General features: G+C 31.8%; 9 protein-coding genes across 9 annotated transcripts; 6 read left to right on the forward strand and 3 right to left on the reverse strand.

Moving 5' to 3' along the window:
• Positions 1–276: 276 nt before the first annotated feature.
• On the forward strand, positions 277–6,032 carry rnf160 (RING zinc finger-containing protein; the record flags this gene model as incomplete). Its single annotated transcript, XM_020578440.1, has 13 exons — positions 277–323; positions 416–503; positions 608–970; positions 1,040–1,535; positions 1,597–1,897; positions 1,965–2,449; positions 2,519–2,890; positions 2,958–3,339; positions 3,416–4,964; positions 5,037–5,241; positions 5,305–5,682; positions 5,813–5,914; positions 5,995–6,032. 13 exons carry the CDS (start codon positions 277–279, stop codon positions 6,030–6,032), a joined length of 4,806 nt encoding a protein of 1,601 aa, XP_020431675.1.
• A 1,177-nt stretch (positions 6,033–7,209) lies between these two features.
• PPL_07606 (dual specificity protein phosphatase family protein) lies at positions 7,210–9,713 on the forward strand (the record flags this gene model as incomplete). Its single annotated transcript, XM_020578441.1, has 5 exons — positions 7,210–7,284; positions 7,378–8,222; positions 8,394–8,414; positions 9,128–9,490; positions 9,569–9,713. 5 exons carry the CDS (start codon positions 7,210–7,212, stop codon positions 9,711–9,713), a joined length of 1,449 nt encoding a protein of 482 aa, XP_020431676.1.
• A 215-nt stretch (positions 9,714–9,928) lies between these two features.
• map1d (type I methionyl aminopeptidase) lies at positions 9,929–11,279 on the reverse strand (the record flags this gene model as incomplete). Its single annotated transcript, XM_020578442.1, has 3 exons — positions 9,929–10,080; positions 10,157–10,302; positions 10,384–11,279. 3 exons carry the CDS (start codon positions 11,277–11,279, stop codon positions 9,929–9,931), a joined length of 1,194 nt encoding a protein of 397 aa, XP_020431677.1.
• A 650-nt stretch (positions 11,280–11,929) lies between these two features.
• Positions 11,930–13,658, forward strand: PPL_07608 (uncharacterized protein; the record flags this gene model as incomplete). The annotated part of the gene is made up of 3 exons (XM_020578443.1): positions 11,930–11,996; positions 12,068–12,234; positions 12,300–13,658. 3 exons carry the CDS (start codon positions 11,930–11,932, stop codon positions 13,656–13,658), a joined length of 1,593 nt encoding a protein of 530 aa, XP_020431678.1.
• Positions 13,659–13,783: 125 nt separating this feature from the next.
• On the forward strand, positions 13,784–14,394 carry PPL_07609 (uncharacterized protein; the record flags this gene model as incomplete). Its single annotated transcript, XM_020578444.1, has 2 exons — positions 13,784–13,864; positions 13,924–14,394. The coding sequence occupies 2 exons, from the start codon at positions 13,784–13,786 to the stop codon at positions 14,392–14,394; spliced, it is 552 nt and encodes a 183-aa protein (XP_020431679.1).
• A 305-nt stretch (positions 14,395–14,699) lies between these two features.
• PPL_07610 (uncharacterized protein) lies at positions 14,700–15,299 on the reverse strand (the record flags this gene model as incomplete). Its single annotated transcript, XM_020578445.1, has 1 exon — positions 14,700–15,299. The coding sequence occupies one exon, from the start codon at positions 15,297–15,299 to the stop codon at positions 14,700–14,702; it is 600 nt and encodes a 199-aa protein (XP_020431680.1).
• Positions 15,300–15,690: 391 nt separating this feature from the next.
• Positions 15,691–16,306, forward strand: PPL_07611 (uncharacterized protein; the record flags this gene model as incomplete). The annotated part of the gene is made up of 3 exons (XM_020578446.1): positions 15,691–15,696; positions 15,881–16,066; positions 16,217–16,306. 3 exons carry the CDS (start codon positions 15,691–15,693, stop codon positions 16,304–16,306), a joined length of 282 nt encoding a protein of 93 aa, XP_020431681.1.
• Positions 16,307–16,499: 193 nt separating this feature from the next.
• Positions 16,500–16,912, forward strand: PPL_07612 (GNAT family N-acetyltransferase; the record flags this gene model as incomplete). The annotated part of the gene is made up of 2 exons (XM_020578447.1): positions 16,500–16,594; positions 16,645–16,912. The coding sequence occupies 2 exons, from the start codon at positions 16,500–16,502 to the stop codon at positions 16,910–16,912; spliced, it is 363 nt and encodes a 120-aa protein (XP_020431682.1).
• A 150-nt stretch (positions 16,913–17,062) lies between these two features.
• Positions 17,063–20,950, reverse strand: PPL_07613 (nuclear exosome regulator NRDE2; the record flags this gene model as incomplete). The annotated part of the gene is made up of 2 exons (XM_020578448.1): positions 17,063–20,288; positions 20,385–20,950. The coding sequence occupies 2 exons, from the start codon at positions 20,948–20,950 to the stop codon at positions 17,063–17,065; spliced, it is 3,792 nt and encodes a 1,263-aa protein (XP_020431683.1).
• Between the last annotated feature and the right edge of the window lie 1,086 nt (positions 20,951–22,036).

The following is a 22,036-nucleotide window of genomic DNA, read 5'->3' on the forward strand; positions in this document are numbered from 1 at the left end:
GTGTTTATATCGACCTACTAATCATGACTAATAAATGATATAATGAAATTGTTGATGGATAATATTCGAAGTTTAAAACATAGATAGATAGATAATATTCAAGAGTTGGTTGAAAAAATAAAAGATAGATAAATTCTTAAAAACTTAGCAAGTTTGAGATCTCTTTTTTAATTAATTTCTCATTTTTTTTTTAAATGTTCATTTTTTGTGTTTGGACTGACGACCAACAAATCATAGTATCCATCTGGATTACAACAATAACAAATTATAACAATAATGGGTAAAGATAAATCGAAAACTATTGGTAAATCTAAATCTAATTGGTATGTTATTATAATTGTTAAACAGAAACATGATCTTCATATCATAATAACAACCAGTAGTATTAACAATAACAAATAAAAACAAAAAAAAGGGAATCATCATCTTCTAATTCTGGTGGTGGATTTATTGGATTCTCTGCATTTACATCGAGTTTAACAAATGCAACTGATCCTGATTTCGTATGTAACATATTACATATTATTATTATTATTATTATTATTAGTTTAGTTTAGTTTTCAAGAACATTCATATTTATTTATTTATTCGATTTATTATTTAAAAGCAAATCGATTCAGAATATCAAGTACAATTTAAAAAGTTGGCAAAGAAAGATGCACTCAGTAGACTGAAAGCATTGGAGGAATTGAATCAGATGTTCTCAAAGATCGATATCGAGTCGGACGAACAACAGTATAGTAGTACCTCCATTAGAGCACTGCTAAGCTCGTGGGACATCGTATTCAAACGATTGGTAAACGACGACGATCGTAAGGTTCGTGAATGGTCATCGATCTGTCTGGGCACACTCGGTTCCAAAGTAGGAAAGAACCTGGCACCACACTTAAAATCACTGTTCGGTCCATGGTTATTCAGTATTTGCGATCAAAAAGATCAATCCTATAACACTGCTTTACAATCTTTCAATGTAAGTTAGTTAGTTAATATTAGTACTAATATATATATGTTGTTAACATTTCTTAATTGTAATTACTAGACTATCTTCCCAGAGAAGAGGAGAAAGGATGTATTTAAATTTGCTCATGACAATGCACTGCATTACTTGAGGGAGAATCTTAATGAGACTATACAGACACTGGGCGATGGCAAGTCGATTGCACCGGAGGTGTTACAAGACCGTTACGAACGTTGTATCTCAAATTCTTTGTTGGCCATTGAGTTCTTAATAGATAATTCAACAAGTGGCGAGCAGCAACAGCAACAAGATGAATCGACATCGACATCGACTACAACAATATCAAATGAAATATATCAAGAGACATTCGAAGAACAGTTCTTTTCATTCTTGGCATCAAAGAGTATATTTATTAGAAAGACATGCTATCGTCTCATTGCAACCATAGTCAATCGTGTACCGTCGTACTCTGACAGCAATCTAAAGGATCTATCCACCAAGATTCTAGGTCTATTCTCAGAGAAGGATCCGACCACTCATCTATTCATGTGGGATGCAATCATTGCATTCTTAAAGAGTAAGTTACAATTAAGTTTTGTAAAGTTAAAGTATATATTGTTAACATTTGTATTGTTTAGAATATGGCGATAAAGCATGGGATGGTGTAGATGCAAGAAAACATGTATTACCTAGATTCTGGGCATTCTTAAGATCGGCTGCTTATGGCTCGCATGAACTGTCGTATCCAATGATATTGCCATTCCTCAGTTTCATTCCAGAGTCGGTGGTTGGCAACAATGTTGCTTTCTTCCAAGAGTTCTTTGGTAACTTTATCAAAGGTCTTGAGATTGTAGAGAATATCAAACAACTTGGTTCGAACGAACGTGCTACCACCTACTATCTCTCAAGTTATCTTGAATGTATTGTTTATTGTACAAAGTAAGTAACAGCTGTTATTCTATTAACTATATTGATTAGCTAACAATCTAACAATCTACATTTATAGGAAATGGTCATCACATGAAGATATTGTTAATTACTTAATCAATGGGTTGCTAAGTGATTTGTTGTTGAATTACTTTGGAAATGAGTGGAATCCTTTCAATGAGTTTGCCAAGTTGTTTGGTGATGCACTCACAAGACTGTTGGCATCAAAGAATGAGTCGATCGACGCCAAGCTGACAGCGATGTTTGGTAGAGTCTATGACTTCACCGGTAGAATGTTGTTGGATGAGATCAGAGTGGAAGGTGCTGTTGCAGATCCAAAGAAACAAGCAATAACAATGCCAACTCTACTCAATAGATATAATCAATATTTGAAGGTCAATACCAACAGTACATTCACAACAAACCTATCGAAGCGACTATTCCTCTTTACATGCCAACACTTTAACAATGCCAACGCCAACATTCAAGACAATATGTTTAGTATGGTTGCATTGCTACTCTCCTACAATAATATACAATCTTTGTTAGAACCTGAAATTAAAGGTATGTTAATGTTTATCTAAACAAACAATCAATCAATCAAACTAACAACTTTTTTATATGTTTATAAAGATACAATTGAATTTATAAATACATCGATTATACCAAATATAAAATTGTCAATCGAGCAATCGAATACCAAGTCAGTGTATGATCTTTTCAATATATATCAAATCATAGCCAATGATAAGAGTGGTAGTAAAGATCTGACTGATTGTTGGCAAAAGATTATCGAGTTGTTGGTCGACCAAGATATTAAATATTACATACATCTATTGGCACCAATGGAGAGTAACGATCGTTTTAAACTTGCATCACCAATCTTTGATCAAGTAGTTATTAAATCACTCAAAAACAACAGTCATCCACTTACAACAATCATCACCATCGATAACAAACAACATTCTTTATTATCAGTATTATTATCAAATTTAAACAATCAATGTAAGTCTATATTAATGTAAATGTTACTAATTGATTAGTTATACTAATGTTATGAATTATAATATAGATTCACCATTAATTAAAAATACAACTATTGTAGCGATTATCGAATGGATTATCGATCAGATTCATTTGATTATTATTGGTGAGAGTAATATCGATGTTGAATCTGAACACTCTTGTCAATATCTAAACTATGCTGTTGGTATTGTTTTGGAAAAGACTAAGGGTTGTGATGATTTAAGTAGTAAAAAGATTAGATTGGTCGAGGAGACAATCGAGAGTATCATACATATTCATCATGAACTTCTCAACGCAGACACCTCTTCAAATATCACCGATCAACTACTTCACTTGTTTGATACAATCGTCTCACTTTCAAACAACTCAACCTCCACCACGGTATTACCAATACTATTCAATCAATTGTTACAATTGAAATCACCAGAGTATGTATAATAATTATAACTATCTTGACAATCAATACAATTAAGTTTACTAATATTAATATGTTAATATATTTAGTTTTGAATTCTTAAGAGAAGTTACTACTGAATTAATATTGAAGGAATCATCTATCGATAGATTGTTTGAGCTCTATTTGGAGAATGTAAAGAAACATAGAGTACAAATGAATATATCTTGGTTACAAACAGATATTACACCTTTCAAACCTAATGAAGCGGCTACATCTGCTCCGGAACTAGAGAGTTACTTTAGATTGCATCTGTTTGTTTTCGATGTGCTCCAATCTATTAAGTTGTCCGATGTCAATGTCGTGCAATCTACATTGTCATATGCAGCCGACTCTGACTCACTACTGACAGAGTTGCTCACCGGTTTGATTGCTATCGATTGTAGCAATCAATTCTCTGTTACTCTTCTCGAGTTGCAATCGATGACATCGTTTAAAGTTGACTTTATTGACCAGCTCATTAAACAACTGGATAATCAACTTACCAATGCCAAGTGGTTGCAAGATATCATCAATGCCACTACAACCGCCAACAATGACAATAGTTCGATTATGGTAATTAGAAACATTACCAGCTCAATGAATGTCTCTGGTTCTTCAGAGTTGAAACAATCGTTCTGTTCAATGGTTGTTACCAAGCATTTGGAATCGTCACTCCAAGGTGTAGCAAAGAGCGCTCGTCATTTGAATCTGTTCCAATCGATATTGCCAATGTTGGTAGAGCTCAAGTCAGAGTTTGTCGGTCAGATTCGTTCGGCGCTATTCTCTGAGCTCGACGGCATGACTGTTTCCATGCCCGCCAACCTCGACCAGATCTGTTTCAAACTGTCGTTACTCAGCTCCGTTGTTACACAGGACGATGAGCACGATATCACCGACTCAGAGGGTCACATTCTCTTGAAGATTCTACAGATCATTCAACAGTGGCATCTGAGATCACGTTCACCTCTCATGAAGGATCAACCGATCGATATGGACGCCATTGAGATTCCACTCTCCCAACTGTTTGTAATCATAACCCAATATGCAGTGAAGAAGAACCTCTATCTCTCTGCCAATCAATCTCAGCTGATTCAGTCACTACTCAATCAATGGTCATCGATCAACACCAACCAAGATCATACACTCTTGAAACGTTTCAACTCCCTCAAGATTTTCAATATTATTCTCTCAGATGTTGAAAACAACCAGAAGTATATCTTGCCAAATACCAGTGAAGAGTATCTCATTGAGTTGTCATCGCTGCTCATCTCTCAGTGGATTGCAGGTACCAAGAATATCACAAACAAAAGCTTTACTCAACTCTATGATTTGTACTCTGTGACACTACCAAAGATTACCAAATCAATTCAGTTCAAAGTGGTACAAGCAAATCTCAAGGCAATTCTAAAACTGATACAATCGGAGCATACAAACATTCAGTTGACATCTTACAACCTTTTGAAATCATACTTTACAAATCCATCGGTCGAATTGGTCAAAGCCTATGAACTATCAGAAGATAACACTGAATTCCTGATGTCATCAGATGATTTCTCATTATTATTGAATCAATTTGAAATTTGGAAACAACTAAAGAATTCAAAGAATGATAGAATGGTAAATTATATAATTATTTTATTTTCGTAAATTCTAAAAATTGATACTAATTTTATTTAATATTATTTATAGTTAATTAAAAGAGTTGTTGGTCACCTAATGGCATGGGATTTATTATTAAAGAATTATTCCATTCAAGATTTTTCAAAGAAATCACCAATCATTGGTTATTTGAATGATAAGAGAAAGATATCCACACTTTTGTCATGTATATTCGCCGTTACTAAAAAAGATATTGGTTCCGACTATTTCTTTTATGAAGAATTCCCAAGATCAGGTAATTATTATTATATTGTCGACAAGTTGAATAGAGTTGCGACTAATAGTTTTATAATAACAGATGAATATACATATCCATATGTTCAAACTATTTGTGGATATATGATCTATCTTGTTGTGAAGAGTTTACCGAGTGCTGCAAGATCATGGTGGACCGACGATTGCACAAGTAAGACATCACAGCAAGTCGATACCTACATCACCAAGTACATCAGTCCTCTAATCATAAAGAATGAAATTCAATTGGTGAATGGACATCGTGAGCCGGCCGGTTCCAACTTTACTCTGAGAGGTTCCCAATCGATCAGAGAGGTGCAAGCCAACTACGAAAAGGATGAAATCACCATTTCACTGTCGTTGCAGATACCCGATGCCTATCCACTGCGTGTACTACACGCTGAGTTCTCAAAGCGTGTCGGTGTCACCGAGATGCAGTGGCGTAAGTGGTTACTCTCGATGACCTCGCTCCTGCTGACACAAGACGGAACCATTCTCGATGCCTGTCTCCTCTGGAAATCATCACTCGACAAACACTTCCAAGGCGTTGAACTCTGTCCCATCTGTTACAGCCTTTTCTTCAACGGCACAATTCCGAAATTCCAATGTAAAAATTGCAAAAACAAATTCCATGCCGGTTGCATTTATAAGTGGTTCCAAACATCTCACAGTAAGTATTTTCATGATGCCCAATATTAAATATATTACAAACCAAATCACTAACATATATAATCACCTTTTTCTTTTATTTTAGAATCAACATGTCCACTTTGTCAAGTTGAACTTCAATAATATCGATAGATTACAGATTATCTTTGCTTTTTTTACAAAATATAAACATTAGTTTTAGTATGTTAAAAAGACAAGTGAATCTTGTAAATAGAATAAAAGTATTATAGGGTTGCAATTATTTTTATTATTGTGCACAGAATGTATTCTGACCAAAGTTAAATGTTGAGGTCGATTCAAGAGTATCAAGATTGATAGTGTATAAATAGGGTGAGGTATTTTCACTAATCAATATCAATATTGATCCATTTTGGTCAAACATGTACTGGGGGTCACAAAAAGATTAAAAATGAAATCAATATCAAAAGAAATGAAAAAGATAGAACTTGTGATATCATTGTTGTTGGTGTTGAAAGAAATTTTTAGAAATTGATTTGAAATTCAATTTTCGAATATTAAAAAAAAAGATTTAAATTTACATTTTCTTTTTTTATTTTTCAAGTCAATCTCTGATTGACTTGAAATTCCCGATAAATAAGATTTTTTTAAAAAACAAAAAAAGACCAGATTTAGAATTTCAAGGAGGATTTTAAATCCTTTGAAGAAATTCAATACCCAACATATGATTGTATCCATCGAGATTTTCTAATGAACAATGGTATACTGCCATTTCTATATGTCAGAGCCATTCTTTTACCATCAATGATATTTTGGTTTCAACTTGGAAACATTCCTCAATCATTGATACTCAATCACCATCAATTCTAATAAGTTGCTGTCTTTTACTAGAATCAAATAAATTTTACTCCCTCAAAAGAAGAGGTGAAAGTCAACCTTATCCCGTATTTAAATATAAATATTTTATAATTTAGATCTAATACTACTTAAATTTCTCTGTCAAGTTTTCAAAGAGATCCATGTCTTTAAAGTCATATTCTTGTCTTTAAAAATATCAATAAAAAAAATAATGATCACAAAATTTTCTTCGAAAATTCCCATATTGGATTTGGTGAAACAATTTTTTTTTTAAAATTATTACTTCTTAATTAAATTTGTGTATATTATTTTGCACAAACACATAAATATATATTTATTGATATGGGTATATCTACTATTATTCAGAACTTCCTGTACCTCGGAGCAGCACGGTGAGCAGTTAATTAATTGATTCTTATAGATATCTTATCTTAACTAATGTTTTAAATGTTAAAAACACAGAGATACAAAGAATGAACAGGAAATGAAAAAACTAAGAATATCTCATATAGTTAGTTGTGCAGGACAAGTTAAATTTCCACAAAATTATTCAATTCTTGTAAGTGTTATAATATTATTGGTTTTGTTACTTAAGTAACAAGATAGAATAGAATATTAAGATGCATTATTAACTTTTCAATTCAATATATAGAAAGCACATAATTTAGAAGATGAACCAGAACAAGATATTCTTACATTCATAGAGGAATCATTTCAATTCATTGAGAAAGCACGTTCTGAAAATGGCATAGTTTTCGTACATTGTTTGGCTGGCAAGAGTAGGAGTCCTACCATTATCATTGCCTACTTGATGAGGATGCAACAGGTACCACTGAAACAGATCTATCATTTGGTGTACGAAGCTAGAGATCTCATACAACCAAACGATGGATTCATGATGCAATTACTTCAACTAGAAACTAAACTTCTCGGTTCAACATCGTTTGAAGTAAACGAATGGAAAAATATCAAACCAAGACATAATAAGAAGACAAGACTAACATTTGTTCAACACATAAAGAAACAAGAAAAGAATGAACAATCTTCATCTTCAGATAGTAACAATGATGATAATAATAATAATAATGAGAATAATCAAAATAGTGAAGAGGAAATGAAGAGATTGAATGAAGAGATTCAAGCTATAGCATTGTCAACGAAATTCAATCATACCGCTCATCTAAAGAATGAAATTATCGATAAGATCAATGAGTATTTGGAACAGATATTGACTGTGGAAGTGTTATTAAAGGCGATTGGCAATGTAGATAATCTATACTCGACACTCTCAAATTCGGTGTTTACTCATAAACGTGTTGGACCTCTGATGGGTCAAATAAAGAAACATGTCGGTAAAGAACTATTCACACAAACATCTGGTGGTGAATATCTTCGATCAAAAGACGATAGAATCGAATGGAAAGACATTGCAAACCTAATGGAATCAAGAATCATTTTATTATTAGAAAAAGAGGTATTTCAAAAGAAACTTTTACTGTAACAATAAAAGTAATAATAATAATCATAAACAATCATAATAATAACTATGCTATTGAAGTTATTGTTATTAATTTTAATAAACAATAGTAGTAGTAGTAATACAATCAATCAATCATTATCATATCAACGTCATAATCATCGATTCATATGATATAACATTAATAATAGTAGAAGTAATAATAACAATAAGTAACAGTGAAACGGTACATCATTAAATAATGATAGGAATGTAGTAATAGTAGTGATATACAATGAAAATGAACATTCAATCAATATAAAACAAACCACAAATAAATGTGTATTGGTTACATAATTTTTTTGATCATTTTATTCAAAAATATTATTGTATAGATAATTTTGAATTATCTGATGTTGTTATAGATAACCATTATTAGATTGTCTTTTTACAATTTTTTTGAATTGTGAATTGTGGTTGTTTTTTTATTTTTATGTTGTTATTTATTTATTTTTGATTAAAATTATAATTATTTTCGGGTGAATTGTAAAATAAAACTAACAGATATCAACAAACCAAAATTATAAAAAAAACAAAACGAAAGAGATAAAAACAAATTTTTTGATAATAATAGATAAACATTAAATTTTTAATGTAAAATGGAATTCCTAAGGTGGTCATACAACAACAATGTAGTTTTAGTGACGAGTGTGTGTTGTTTGTTGTATCTGATCTGTATACTTTCATGAACAAACAAGCCTATTAATCATTTTATTTGATTTATTTTTGTTAAACCAAAAATAAAAAAAGAATATAAATAATTTTTATAAATCAAATTATTATAGATATAAAAAATTAAATTATTATTCTCTGTAATTAAATTAATCATATAAATAACTTTTCTTTAATCAACTATAAACTATTTTATTATTTTTATTTTATTAAGAAAAAAACATATAAAAATTATTTGCAAAATGGAAAACGATTATGAAACAGAATCAAATATCAGTAGTGAATCATGGTATAATTTGGTTGGAGAGGAAATATTGTCAGATTTAGACAATTTTTATGAATTGGATTCTGATTCTTTCGATTGTTGGGAATCAGATATGGAAGATGAAAAAGAAATTTTGGTTGGTGAAACTATTTCGTTCGAAAAGGAATTGGAGAATGAATCTGAATATAGAAGAAAACCAAAAATTAGAAAATATTCAATCGATTATGTTCATCAACCTTCAATATTATCGAAATCAATGATTTTTTCGCTACACTATAACATCGAACAGATTTCAAAAGAAGTTGCATCAAAGTACCTATTAATTATTTAAATTAAAAAATAATTTAAAGATTATGCTAATATTTTGAAATTTCTTTTTATTTTATTTAGTTGTATTTTTGCATCGAAAAGAACATCAAAGAAAGTTAAAAAGATTAGTTATGTCGTAAGAGATCAATGCCGTAAAGCATCAAGAGAAACAGTTGAGCTAATGCATAAATCAAGAGTTCAAAAGAATCTATTACTTGTCCAATGATTAAATTAATTAATTAGTTAATTAAAAATCTTTGTATCTCTTAATTGAAATGTTAATAATATTATTTGTAAAGGCGCCAAAATAATAAATACAAACCACCATATTTTTTAAAAAAAAGTACTAGTTTAAAATTGTTTTCCTTTTTTTTTAGTTTTTAAAATAATTATAATTATATTTATTTTATAAGAAAATAAACATAATGAAATAAATTATTATTATTGTGTTAGGATCTCTGCGCCATTGTCTGTCACTAAAATAGTATGTTCAAATTGTGCTGCCCATCCACCTTCTGTAGATGAAATTGTCCAATTGTCATCCCACATCTTCCAATCTGTAAATGGTTTTGTACTTTCAACTAAAATAGGTTCTATATTTGAAAATAATAAACAAAAAATATTAATAAACATATTAAAGTTAATAATACTACAATTAACAATATTTACCAATTGTAAAAATCATATCTTTCTTTATAATATAATCTAAATCGTTTGCAACTTGGAAAATAAATGGGGGTGTATGAAATTCTTTACCAATACCATGTGCTGTAAATTCAATTGGAATACTAAATGAATGTTTATGTGCAACAGCTCTTGAAAATTTAAACAGACAGTTAAAATTAGATATGTTTAGTTGTTTCTTTCATGAAATAATAATAATTTGATTTACTTACTGAATTGCTTTACCGATATCACTGAATGGTCTATCTGGTTTGACAGCTTTAATACCGGCATCCAATGCCATCTTTGTGACTTCAATGAGTTTGGCGGCGGCACTATCGATTTGACCAACGGTGAATGTCGCAGAGGTATCACCATGATAGCCTTTGTAGTATACGGTGATATCGATGTTTATGATATCGCCATCTTGCAGTGGACGACTATCGGGTATGCCATGACAGATGATCTCATTGATCGATGTGCAAATCGATTTCGGATAGCCTTTGTAACCGAGTGTCGATGGATATGCATCGCGACGAACGATCTCTGCGTGAACAGCTCGATCGATTTCATCGGTGGTGATTCCAGCTCTCACCATCTTACCGGCAAACTCTAGAATTTCTTTGGCCAACTTGCAAGATGCTCGCATTCCTTTGATATCTTCGGCCGACGCCACTGTAATGTCGTCTTCCAGATCGTATTCGCGAAGTGGTTCGCCATTGGCATACGGAGGATAGGGAATAGTGGTGGGAACATCGAGTTTCGGTGATACGACACCCGCCACCACCAAATGTTGCGAATTCCTGCTGAGTTGATGCTCCATTGTTCTACGTTCTTTTCTGTTCATCGGCTTAGACTGAGTGGCTGGTGGTTTTCCATAGGCATCGTTTGTTTGTTGCTTTACGAAATCTTCCAATTCTTTTGATTCTTTCTTTCTATCTCTATCTGAAGAGGAAGAAGAATAGAATCTATTGTTATAACCATTATTATAATTTAATCTCTGTAATGTATTTCTATCAGCTGCACCTGTTGTTGTAGTTGCTGTCAATGATAAAAATAAACTTTTGCTACTTCCATTTACTAAATTTACAAATCTAGATTTGTTATTAACAAATCTATTTAACATCATCTTTGTTTGATATTTTTTATTTTATAAGATAATCATCGCAATGACAAAAAAACGAGTACTTTAAAATTTTTTTTGGAACCTTTTTTGCAAATTTTTTTAAAGAACATTTGAATTAAATATTTAATGTAATATCTTATTATTTATCACCACCCCTTCTCGCCAATACGTTTTCTTTCTCCATTTTAATTAGATATTGTTCTCTAGAAGGTGATTTATCTAGTGTAGATTTTCTTAATCTTGATGTGTTTGTTGGAGGAAATGAAGCGGGAGATGGTATGGAATTATGAACTGAACTACTTTGTGTTGGTTTGGTTGATGGTGTTTTACTATTCCCTAGACTTCAAACAAAAATATTAAATCTTAATATTCAAGTTCTATTTCTAATAACAAGTTCAATACAGTCAAACCTATTTTTTTTAAATTTTACTTTTTTGTTTTTTACTAACTGGTTGGTTTACCACACAAGAAGATTCAAATTGGGAGTTAGATTCTTTGCGTTGGTTTTGTGCTCAAATAAATTATAACAGATTTTATATGATTTTGCAATCAATTGTTACAATCAAACACACTACAGATAAAATCTAAAAGTTTTTAAAAATTGTAGAAAAAATAAATAGATTTAATATATCTATTCAGTGCAGCAATCAAAAATGGCTAACGAGTATAGAGATTACTTTAAACCGCTTATTGATTTAGAGTATGCTGTTATCTCAGAGAGTATGTCATTACATATTTTCTGATGATGTCTAACATTCATATTAACTTGTTGTGTAATATTATATTTATAGAATCGTATAATAAAAACATCCAATTGGTCAAGAGGGATGAACTCTTTAATCACTATTTAGATAGATTCATTGGTCTAAATGAACAGAAATTAATTACCTTTATATTTAGTTCACACCAGGTCAAGAGAAAAGGTAAAAAAGATGTTAATCAATATCTTTATTTGGTTGTAAGTTATATAGTTTTACAACAATGAATTAATATTAATTATAATAATTATAATAATAATAATAGGAAATAGTTAATAGAGATCAAGAAATGATAGATGCACGTGTTAAACTTTATCGAAAGTTTATAGATGACCGAATTGCTAGTAATCAGAAGAATATGATAACACAAACACCACCACAACCAGTTAGTAAAAATAATAATAATAGTAATAATAATAATAATGATATAAAACTACCATTAAAACCAAAATTAGAGGATACAAGTTTGCAAAAACAGATAGTCACAACACAACAAACAATTGAAAAACAAAAAGAGTTGATACAAAGTTGGCAACGACAACTACCACTGAGACTAGAGGACACGAGTGCGCAAAAACAGATATTCACAACACAACAACAAACAATCGATAAACAGAAAGAGTTAATACTGAATTTGCAACTACAGTTACAACAACTTAAGAAACGCCACCAAGAGGAGCTAGAACAGACAACTAAAGGCTGGCAGGAAATCGTGGAGAATCAAAGAGATTATCAACAGCAACAATACGAAGATAATTTGAAGGCGATGCAAACGATGGCCGATCAACATCAAGAGGAGCTGGAACACAAACAAGAGACAATCAAAAGCTGGGAGGAAATGGTGGAGAATCAGAGACAGTATCAACAGAGACAACACGAAGAGAATTTAAAGGCTAGACAAATAATGGTGGAAGAACATCAAGTGGCATTGAACAATTGGGCAAAAATAACAGAACAAAACAAACATTCTATTCAGAATTGGATGAAAACCGCACAGTACAATCGAGAACAAACTCAAGTATGGATGGATATTGCACAACAAAAACAGGAAACAATACAAAAGATGATCGATGAACGAAAAGCGCCAGATCCACCAATCAGTCTACAACGCAAAGAGGAGTCATTTCAACAAATCAAACAACAATATTTGGGTGTACAGACTTCAGCGAAACAAATAATTGACCAAATAATGGATAGATTCTATAAAGAAAATGAAGAAGAAAAAGAAAAAGAGAAAGAGAAAGAAAAAGATAAAGAGAAAGATAAAGAGAAAGAGAAAGAGAAAGAGAAAGAGAAAGAGAAAGAGAAAGAGAAAGAGAAAGAGAAAGAGAAAGAGAAAGAGAAAGAGAAAGAGAAAGAGAAAGAGAAAGAGAAAGAAAAAGAAAAAGAAAAAGAAAAAGAAAAAGAAAAAGAAAAAGAAAAAGAAAAAGAAAAAGAAAAAGAAAAAGAAAAAGAGAAAGAGAAAGAGAATGAAAAAGAGAAAGTGAAGGTGAAGGTGGAGGAGAAAGAGAAAGAGAAGGTGGAGGAGAAAGAGAAAGAGAAGGCGGAGGAGAAAGAGAAAGAGAAGGTGGAGGAGAAAGAAAAAGAAAAGGAGGAAGAGAAAGATGAAGGAAAAAGAGAATGAAAAAGAGAAAGAGAAACAACTTAAACGTTTCCAGCCTGAAGAAGAAGATAATGGTGATGATAATGTTAGATATGGATATGGACACGGACATGGGTATGGACATGGATATGGGAATGTGAATGGAAATGGATATGGATACGGAAATGGGTATGGACATGGATATGGATTTGGATATGGGAATGGAAAAGGGAATGGAAATGGGCATGGTAATGGACATGGTAATGGACGTGGACATGATCACGATCATGTTCATATTGAATGTCAGTGTGATGATATCATTCCAATCGATGATGATGAAAAGAAGGAGTTGAAGATGTTAATCATTACAAACACAGTTAGTGATATCAAACTAAAACTAGCGAAATTTTTTGATTTTGGTGAAGATATTTTTTACCACACACACAAAGATTTCATTAGTCGATTTATCAATGAATATATAGAAGCTGACTCGAACAAAGCTCGACCTATAATCAGAGCATTGAAAAAGAAGATAAGAACTAACAATAACAACAATAATAATAATAATAATAATAATAATCAACCAAGAAAGAAATTAAAGAGAGAGAATGAGGAAAGTAAAGATCAAGACGATTCTGATACATCTAACCAGATGGAAATTGAATCTGATGATAGTGAATCAGATATTGAAGCACCAAAGAGTTGTTGTCATTTCAAGTATCCAATTCGTGTAGATGATCATTCTGAGGATATAGGAGCATCCTTCCATGGAGAATAACTGCAGACCAATGTAAGAAAAGTGTGAACAGTAATCATTCTTGCTTATCAATAAATATACATATGTATATTCAAATTTTAACAATGCTTAATGAATAGCTTTAATCAAAACAATCATAATACTTCTTATAAATTCTTTTATAAATAAAATTAAATAATAAAAAGAAATAAAAGATAAATTATATTTTTTGAAAGCTTTTTATTTAATAAAATGATATATATTGAGGTTGTAAAAATAATTTTAAATTTTTTAAAACCATTGTTGAATCTTGAATTTCAGCATAAATGTCAACGAACATAGGATGTTTATCCAGGTATAGTTTCTTGGAAATCCTCGAAAATGTCAACTATACCTGGATAAACATCGCTGGCAACTGATATATTTTCCGGCCACTCAAGCTGCAAGTCCTGGACAAGAAAACGAGCATATTTCTGACAATTCACCTCAGAACCCCAAACTCTTTCACCTTTGCATATATTCTTAATGAAGAAATTGTATCTTACTAGAGCCCCAGAGCACAGGAGACTTGGCTCGGTACAGTCGACTTGTTGGCTTCCCTCAAGAATGACAGAAGGTATCTTTCCAAGACGAATGAGCTTTGTGTGAATTGGGGAACGGCAACCACGGAATGAAGAAAAACCTACTTCCAATGAAGTACCATAATTTGGCAAATTCAAATGGAACTCCATTCCTAATACTATTTCATCATTTGATTCTCCATAGATGTCTACTAAAACAAAGTAGTGGCGAGTACTAGTACCAGATGAATCCTTTCCAGTACTGATTCCCAAGTATGTGTCCAAGACTAACTCTTGGTTGACAACGTTTTTTGGAAAGGGTTGTACTTTGATGTTCATCTTTATTTCTTCTGGAAAAATACAACCTTTGAAATATGATGATCCCATTCTTATAGATTGAAAACTAGAATTTATAGCAAATTAATTTTCAATTATATATTAAAATATAAATAAATATTTTGAAAAAAAATTAAATGTAAATAGTAAAATAAACAAATGTCATTTATAAAAGGTTATCCATTTCTATTTGAGATGCAACTTCCAAAATTTAATTCTTATTATTAAAAATTTAATCACATAGAAATAAAATTGAATTCTGCTATTTTGAGATGTCATATATTTAAATAAAATAAAAAAAATTTTTACATTAGATTTATAATAAAACCAAAAAACATTCATTTTTGCATTTAACAACTTGGAAACTTTTCTATCAAAAATAATGATTTTTCCAAGTTTTTAAATCAAAAATGAATGTGTGGATAACAACTATCCCAAACAAATGATAGTAAGGGTTAAGGAAACCACAATAATAATTAGGTCATATCACCCCTGTGTAAATATTTGGATCCCAAAATAGAAATTTGGGATGATTCCCTTTTTTTTGTACCTTTGGTGAAAAGTGAAAAAAAACAACAAAAAATTTTATTCTTTGTAATTCAAATTCTTTCTGTATCATTTATACATTAAAGATAGTGATGAGATTCAATTTTAAAAAGAATTCTTTGATGTACACAGTTGTACCTATGCTAGGTGTGACTGGTATTTCATTTTTAGCACTACAGCACTTCATGGGTCATAAATATGATCGTTGGGATCAAAAACGTTTAGGTGATCCAAACAAGAGAAAAACAACAAGTTTAGAAGAAGAATATGAGGTATATTGTTGATACTATCTTTAATTTTAACTATATATATACTCATTCATAAAAACAAACAATAGAAAATGACAAAGAAAGTAGATTTATCAAATTGGGAGAGTAAACCTGTACCAGGTAGCCAAGGTTATAAAGATGATAATAATTAAGCAAAATAATAATAATAATAATAATAATAATAATAATAATAATAATAATAATAATAATAATAGTAAATCAATCTATCAATTAACTGGTTAATTATCAACATTAAGTTCATGTTTGTTAATACAACCCCAATCTAGGTAAACAATTCAAATTTCACTTGTTTCTTATTTTAGAAATCATTTATTTGTTTCATCCATTCATTTCAAAAATAAATAAATCATAATATATACACCTTTTTTTGTAAATAAATAATAGATTGATTTATCTCGAACGTTCAATTTAAATAATGTCGTCGTCATCGTCATCATCATCATCATCACAAGATAAAGTTGTACATAATAAAGATAAAAACTTTTCACTTACTCTAGAGAATGGTGGTATGTTAACAGTCTGACCTTCTAATATATATATATATATATAAATATCTACAGTTGTCTTATTCTATTCTATGAATACGATATAGATGTTGCACATTTAGACTATAAGAGACAGGAGAATGAATTTGATTTCTATCATACATTCGTACCTACTTCAGGTCGTGGTAAAGGTATTGCAGAGATTCTAGCAGGTTCAGCAATGAACTTTATTAAAGATACTGATTCGCGTGTCATCCTATCATGTTCATATCTCTCAGATAGATGGTTACCAAAGAACCCTGCTTTTACAAGATACGTCATAAAAGCATTCACAAAAAGATGACTATCTAATGATTCATCATCGAATCAACAACAACAACAACAACAACAACAGCTTATTTCTAAACTATAATTAATAAAGATCTATAGTTGTTATTATACACTAAACTTTACTTTTATTACTTTGCTATAACTTGTTATAATAATATAAAGTTTAACTTGTTATTGGATGATATCTTAAACGTATTTGTTTCTCTTTCATTAGTTGTAAGATATCTTTGTGCTCGGCGGGTGTGAATAGTGTTGATAGTTGAGAAGAGAATGCAAGCATCCATATCGATTTCGACCAAGGTAGTTCTTTGATGGCTCGGTAGTAGAGTGCTTTGCACGCCTTTGGTCTTGAACGACTTCGCTCAAAGAGTATATACAATTGCCAGAGAATAATACTGTGTTTGGTAGCCGATGACTTGATAGCACGTTCAAACAGCGATTTAATTCTGGTGCCTGCACCGATTCTATCCATCTCACAACGAAGAGAGAACAACCAGAAAATAGTACTATTACCATAGTTTAATCTTTTACTTTTGTTATTATTATTACTACTACTCTTGTTGTTGTTATTGCTGTTGCTGTTGTTTGTCGTTAAACTTAAATCGAAATACTGACGTATTCTAATGGATGAAGATGTTGATCCTTCCCAATTCAAGAATGAACAGAGTAGCAGTGGATGATCGTAGTAATTGGCTAGTTGCTCAATGATAGTATTCTTTATGAGATACGGCGGTGAACCGATGATCGGTGCAAACTTGGTGATCATCTCGATGAACTTGACGGTGAGACGTTCGTGCTCAATCGGGTGGTGCTGAATGTTGAGTGTCTCTGAGTTGATAGCACGTTTGAATATCGCGATTGCCGTGAGAAGATCGACAGTCAGCAACTTGTACATAATGTAGCATAGCCACTGGTCGATCGTAGACTTGTTCAGCTCCTCGTAATTCTTACTGGCAATGATCAAACGACTACCAGTAAGCGGCGTTGTCTTTGGTGAGTACGGTTGGAACGATCCCTCCACATAGCAACAAAGTATATGAATTGGCAACGAGAACATCTCTACAAACGACCGCTTTGAACGTATAAACTTTTTCAACAAACTCGTATCGTTGTTCAACGTCTTGTAGATTGACTCGACCTCTATCCAACTATATTGTCTATATAGATAATCTATCGGTTGAATATTATTATTACTATTATTGTTTCCTTTTTGTTGTTGTTGCAATGTTGTTATTGCAGTTTGATATACTTTTCTAACTTCTTGTATCTTTTGTTGTTGGAATAGTAATGATGCGTAGCAATCGTAGAGTTTAGTTTCATTCCTGTTGGATTGTAGCAACTGAAGTAGTGTGGTAACAGCAATCTCCTTCTTACCGACCCAATTTAGAAACTGAACATAACTAATGATTAAATCAATGTTCTTCTTGAACATATTCGATTGAATACACTGCTGGAATACTCTTACGATGAAATCGACTCTACTACTATGTAAGGGTTGTGGTTTCAATATTGAAAATACATCTTTCCAAACAGGTTCCTGTTGTTGTTGCTGGTTTAAACCAATTGCACTGCTATCTACTTCCATCATTACTGCTGATGCTGCTGCTGTAGTAGTAGCTGTTTCTGATCTATCTTCTAACGTTTCGAAAAGTGTTGAGATGTTATCTTCAATCGAGTGGAATGATTCACGTCGCAATCTATGTGTATAAGGTAGCTTGATACGCTCACCAATGGAGAATGGCAGACCTAGGAACTCGAGGAATTGATATACCAAATATAGCTTATCTTCATCCTTTACCATTCTAAAGAGAATATCCTTAATATCGTCAAACAATACCAAACGATCGGTATCATGTGACTCTTCATCGGGTATCTCTAACACTCTCGAGGGTATCCACCTATTCAACTCTGACTCCATCTCCTTCTCTGACCACTCTAACCATTCTTTCTTTTCATTTCTCTCTTTCACTTCTACTTCTACCTCCATCTTATCATTAGACTCTCCTTCTTCTTCTACTTCTTCAACTTGTTGTTGTTTCTGTTCATTATCTAAATCATCAACATCGACATCATCTGGTTTGTTTTCAACTTTCAAATTGAATATATCTTGTTGATCGATTTGTTGTTGTCTTTGAATGGTTTGTTGCTCTTCTAACTCTTGCTCCCTTAGCAGTTCCTCCATCTCTTCGATGGTGAGTTGTGTTTCGTTGTCGACGCGATTGTTAAGCCAACCTTGTGCTTCGCTCTCTCCTACTCTTGGCAACTCTGCCTCCCAAAACAATTTGAAACTGCGAAGTATCTGTTGCTGTTGATTGGCACGCTCCAAATGCACCGGTAGGAAACAGTTGAATTCAATCAGCGATTGATACATTCCGATGGCACGCTCTGTGTAGCCAGCATGTCGCTCGAACCTTGCCCACTGTCCAACGAAGCCGAGTAGCGCTTCCTCGACCTTGCCAACGCTCGCCATAAACCCGTGATCCCTAGGTTTCAACGTTCTGCGCTTGGCGAGCAACAGTTGAACCAACCTCGCGAAATGTTGTCGCGTATCGCCAATCGTGAAAACAGCGAAATTCGACATATTAAAAGAGGTATACTCTCTCCATAGATCCTCGGAAATCAAGTCATCTACATTAGATGACGATGAAGATGATGCTGCACTGTATTCAAGTGAACGTCGTTCTATGACACGCGACCACAATTGGCGAACTTGCTCACTATCCCATATCTCTTGTGCCAGTCGTAAGTAGCGGATTGTCAATTCGTCGGAATCGGGATTCATTGCGAGTGCACTCCTATAGATCGACAGCTTCTTCTCAACGATTGGAATACGAGCACGTTGTGATCGCTTCGTACTGAACACCAAGAAATGATCTTGATAGTCTGCCAACTCTATCCATCTATCGATATCATTAGGTGATCGCTCCACCGCTGAATTCAACTCTGCATTTCTCTTTAGAATTAAGGTATGTTCATCTAGATTATTATTCTCTCCATCTCCATCCTTATCTTCATTACCATTACTATTACTACTACTACTATCTAATAATTCAATATAATCTAAATGTAACTTGAATGGATCTATTGTAAAAGATACACCAACACCTGATTTTATCAACTTTATAGTTGATGTTGTTGATGTTGATTGTGATTTGAAATATCTATCTATTTGACTATTATGATCGGATGAATACTGACGTAAAGGTACCAATGTGACACCACTCTTTGTTGTGAACTTCAACTCCATATCTAAACCGATCACCGTCGATCTATCATATCTATAACTTAATGTATCTTTTGGTGGATTGGTAGTTGCTGACTTTAACGATAGATTACCTCTATAGTCATTCTCATACCAATCTGTTTCATCTTTATAATTATATGTTAACCTTTAAATGATAATAAAATAATAATAAGTTAGTAATGTTGTTTCTATTTCCTTATATTTCTTCTCTTCTTATTATATTTGTAATCACTTCACTTACAATTGATTTTGTTGTTGTTTTTGTTTATAAGATAATTCAAGTTTCAACTTTTTCTTTTTCAGCTTCTCTTTTTTCTTTTGTTTTTTACGTTTCTTTGAGTTATCATTATCGTCGCTACTACTTGAATGATGATGATCATCATCGTCGTCACTAGACTGATTCATATAATCTCTAACTCTTTCATAGGCAACTATATCTTTGTTTATACCATCTTTCTTTGATTTCGATGTAGACTTTGATACTGATGTTGAAGTTTGACCATTATTATCATTACCATTACCATTACTACCATCATCATCATCGAAAAAGTCAGCGGCTGTCTTTCTCTTTGGTGGTTGTGGAGGTGGTGGTGGAGGTACTAATGGTAATGTATTATCTGATGGTGGTGGAGGTGGTGGTGGTGGAGGTTGCAATGAATCCTCTACAGCTGGAGGTGGTGGAGGTGGTGGAGGTGGTGGTATTGCATCTTCTGAAGATGGTGCTGGTAGCAGTGGCGGTGGAACAGAATTCTTTAAAAGAGGTTGTTTAGAATAGGCTGGAAATAATGGTGGTGGTCTTTGACTCATTACATTTATTATTCTCAATCTAATGTATGATGATATAGAGATAGCAGATGTGATAAATAAGCAAAGTAAACTCTAATTAAGTTAACTACTGCACCATCAAAGATTTAAAATTAAAAAATTAAAAATTAAAAATTAGAATCACTTTTGTTTTTCAAGTCGGCTGTCTCTTTTTATTTATTCATGAAAGTTCTCAAATTCACCAATATTTTTAAGCAAACAATAATTATCTATTTATATAAGCTAATTAAATTATCATTGCAATTTACAAAAAATACATAATAAAAAAACTAAAGATTAATTTGATTTGTTTATAAGAATTAACTAAGAAATAACATAACTATTAAATGAATTTTTTATATAATTATTAGGTCGGTTTTTATTAGATTCACAATTCCCTTTATTTTTAAGGAAATAACAAAATATCTGTATATTTTTAAGAGATATTATCGATAGTAAAGGAAAGTGCAATCAAACTCTCACTAGAAAATTCAAAAAAGAATTTCTCACGAAAATAAATAAGACTTTTTATTTTTCTTCGCAAGTTGTTTGTTCCTTTATTTTTTTTAAGATTGGTTGATCAACAAACTTTAACTTTACTATTGGTATTAACCTATAATTCATAGGTGTTTTTTAAATGAATTGATCATCTTTAATTATTGATTTTTTTGATTTTTTTTAAAATTTAATTTTGATTGAATTTGTTTGGTTGATAAACATTGAGGGGAATAAAAATTGAAGTTCAAATAGTCAAACCTTAAATCGACGAAGTGTGTCATCGAAGAGAAAAAAAAAACACAACAAAAAAATTCCTCTGATTCCTTTTTTTTTTAGTTTTTTTTTTAAAAAAAAAAAAAAATTTTAGAGCACTTAACAAAAAGTGATATCACACTTCATTTCAATCTTTTTCAGAAAAGTTATTATTATTATTATTAATAGTTTGTTATTTTTATATATTTATATTGACAGATTCATTAGATAGGTAAGATTTAAAAAGCTAACTCCTCAAAAGCGTTTGATTATCAGTTCTCTAAAGTTAACAACAGGTCAGTCTTTATAAAAAAAAACAAATAACCTAACAAATCAGTC

The sequence above is a fragment of the Heterostelium album genome, assembly GCF_000004825.1.
Source record: "Heterostelium album PN500 unplaced genomic scaffold PPL_contig17, whole genome shotgun sequence".
Taxonomy (NCBI): Eukaryota; Evosea; class Eumycetozoa; order Acytosteliales; family Acytosteliaceae; genus Heterostelium; species Heterostelium album.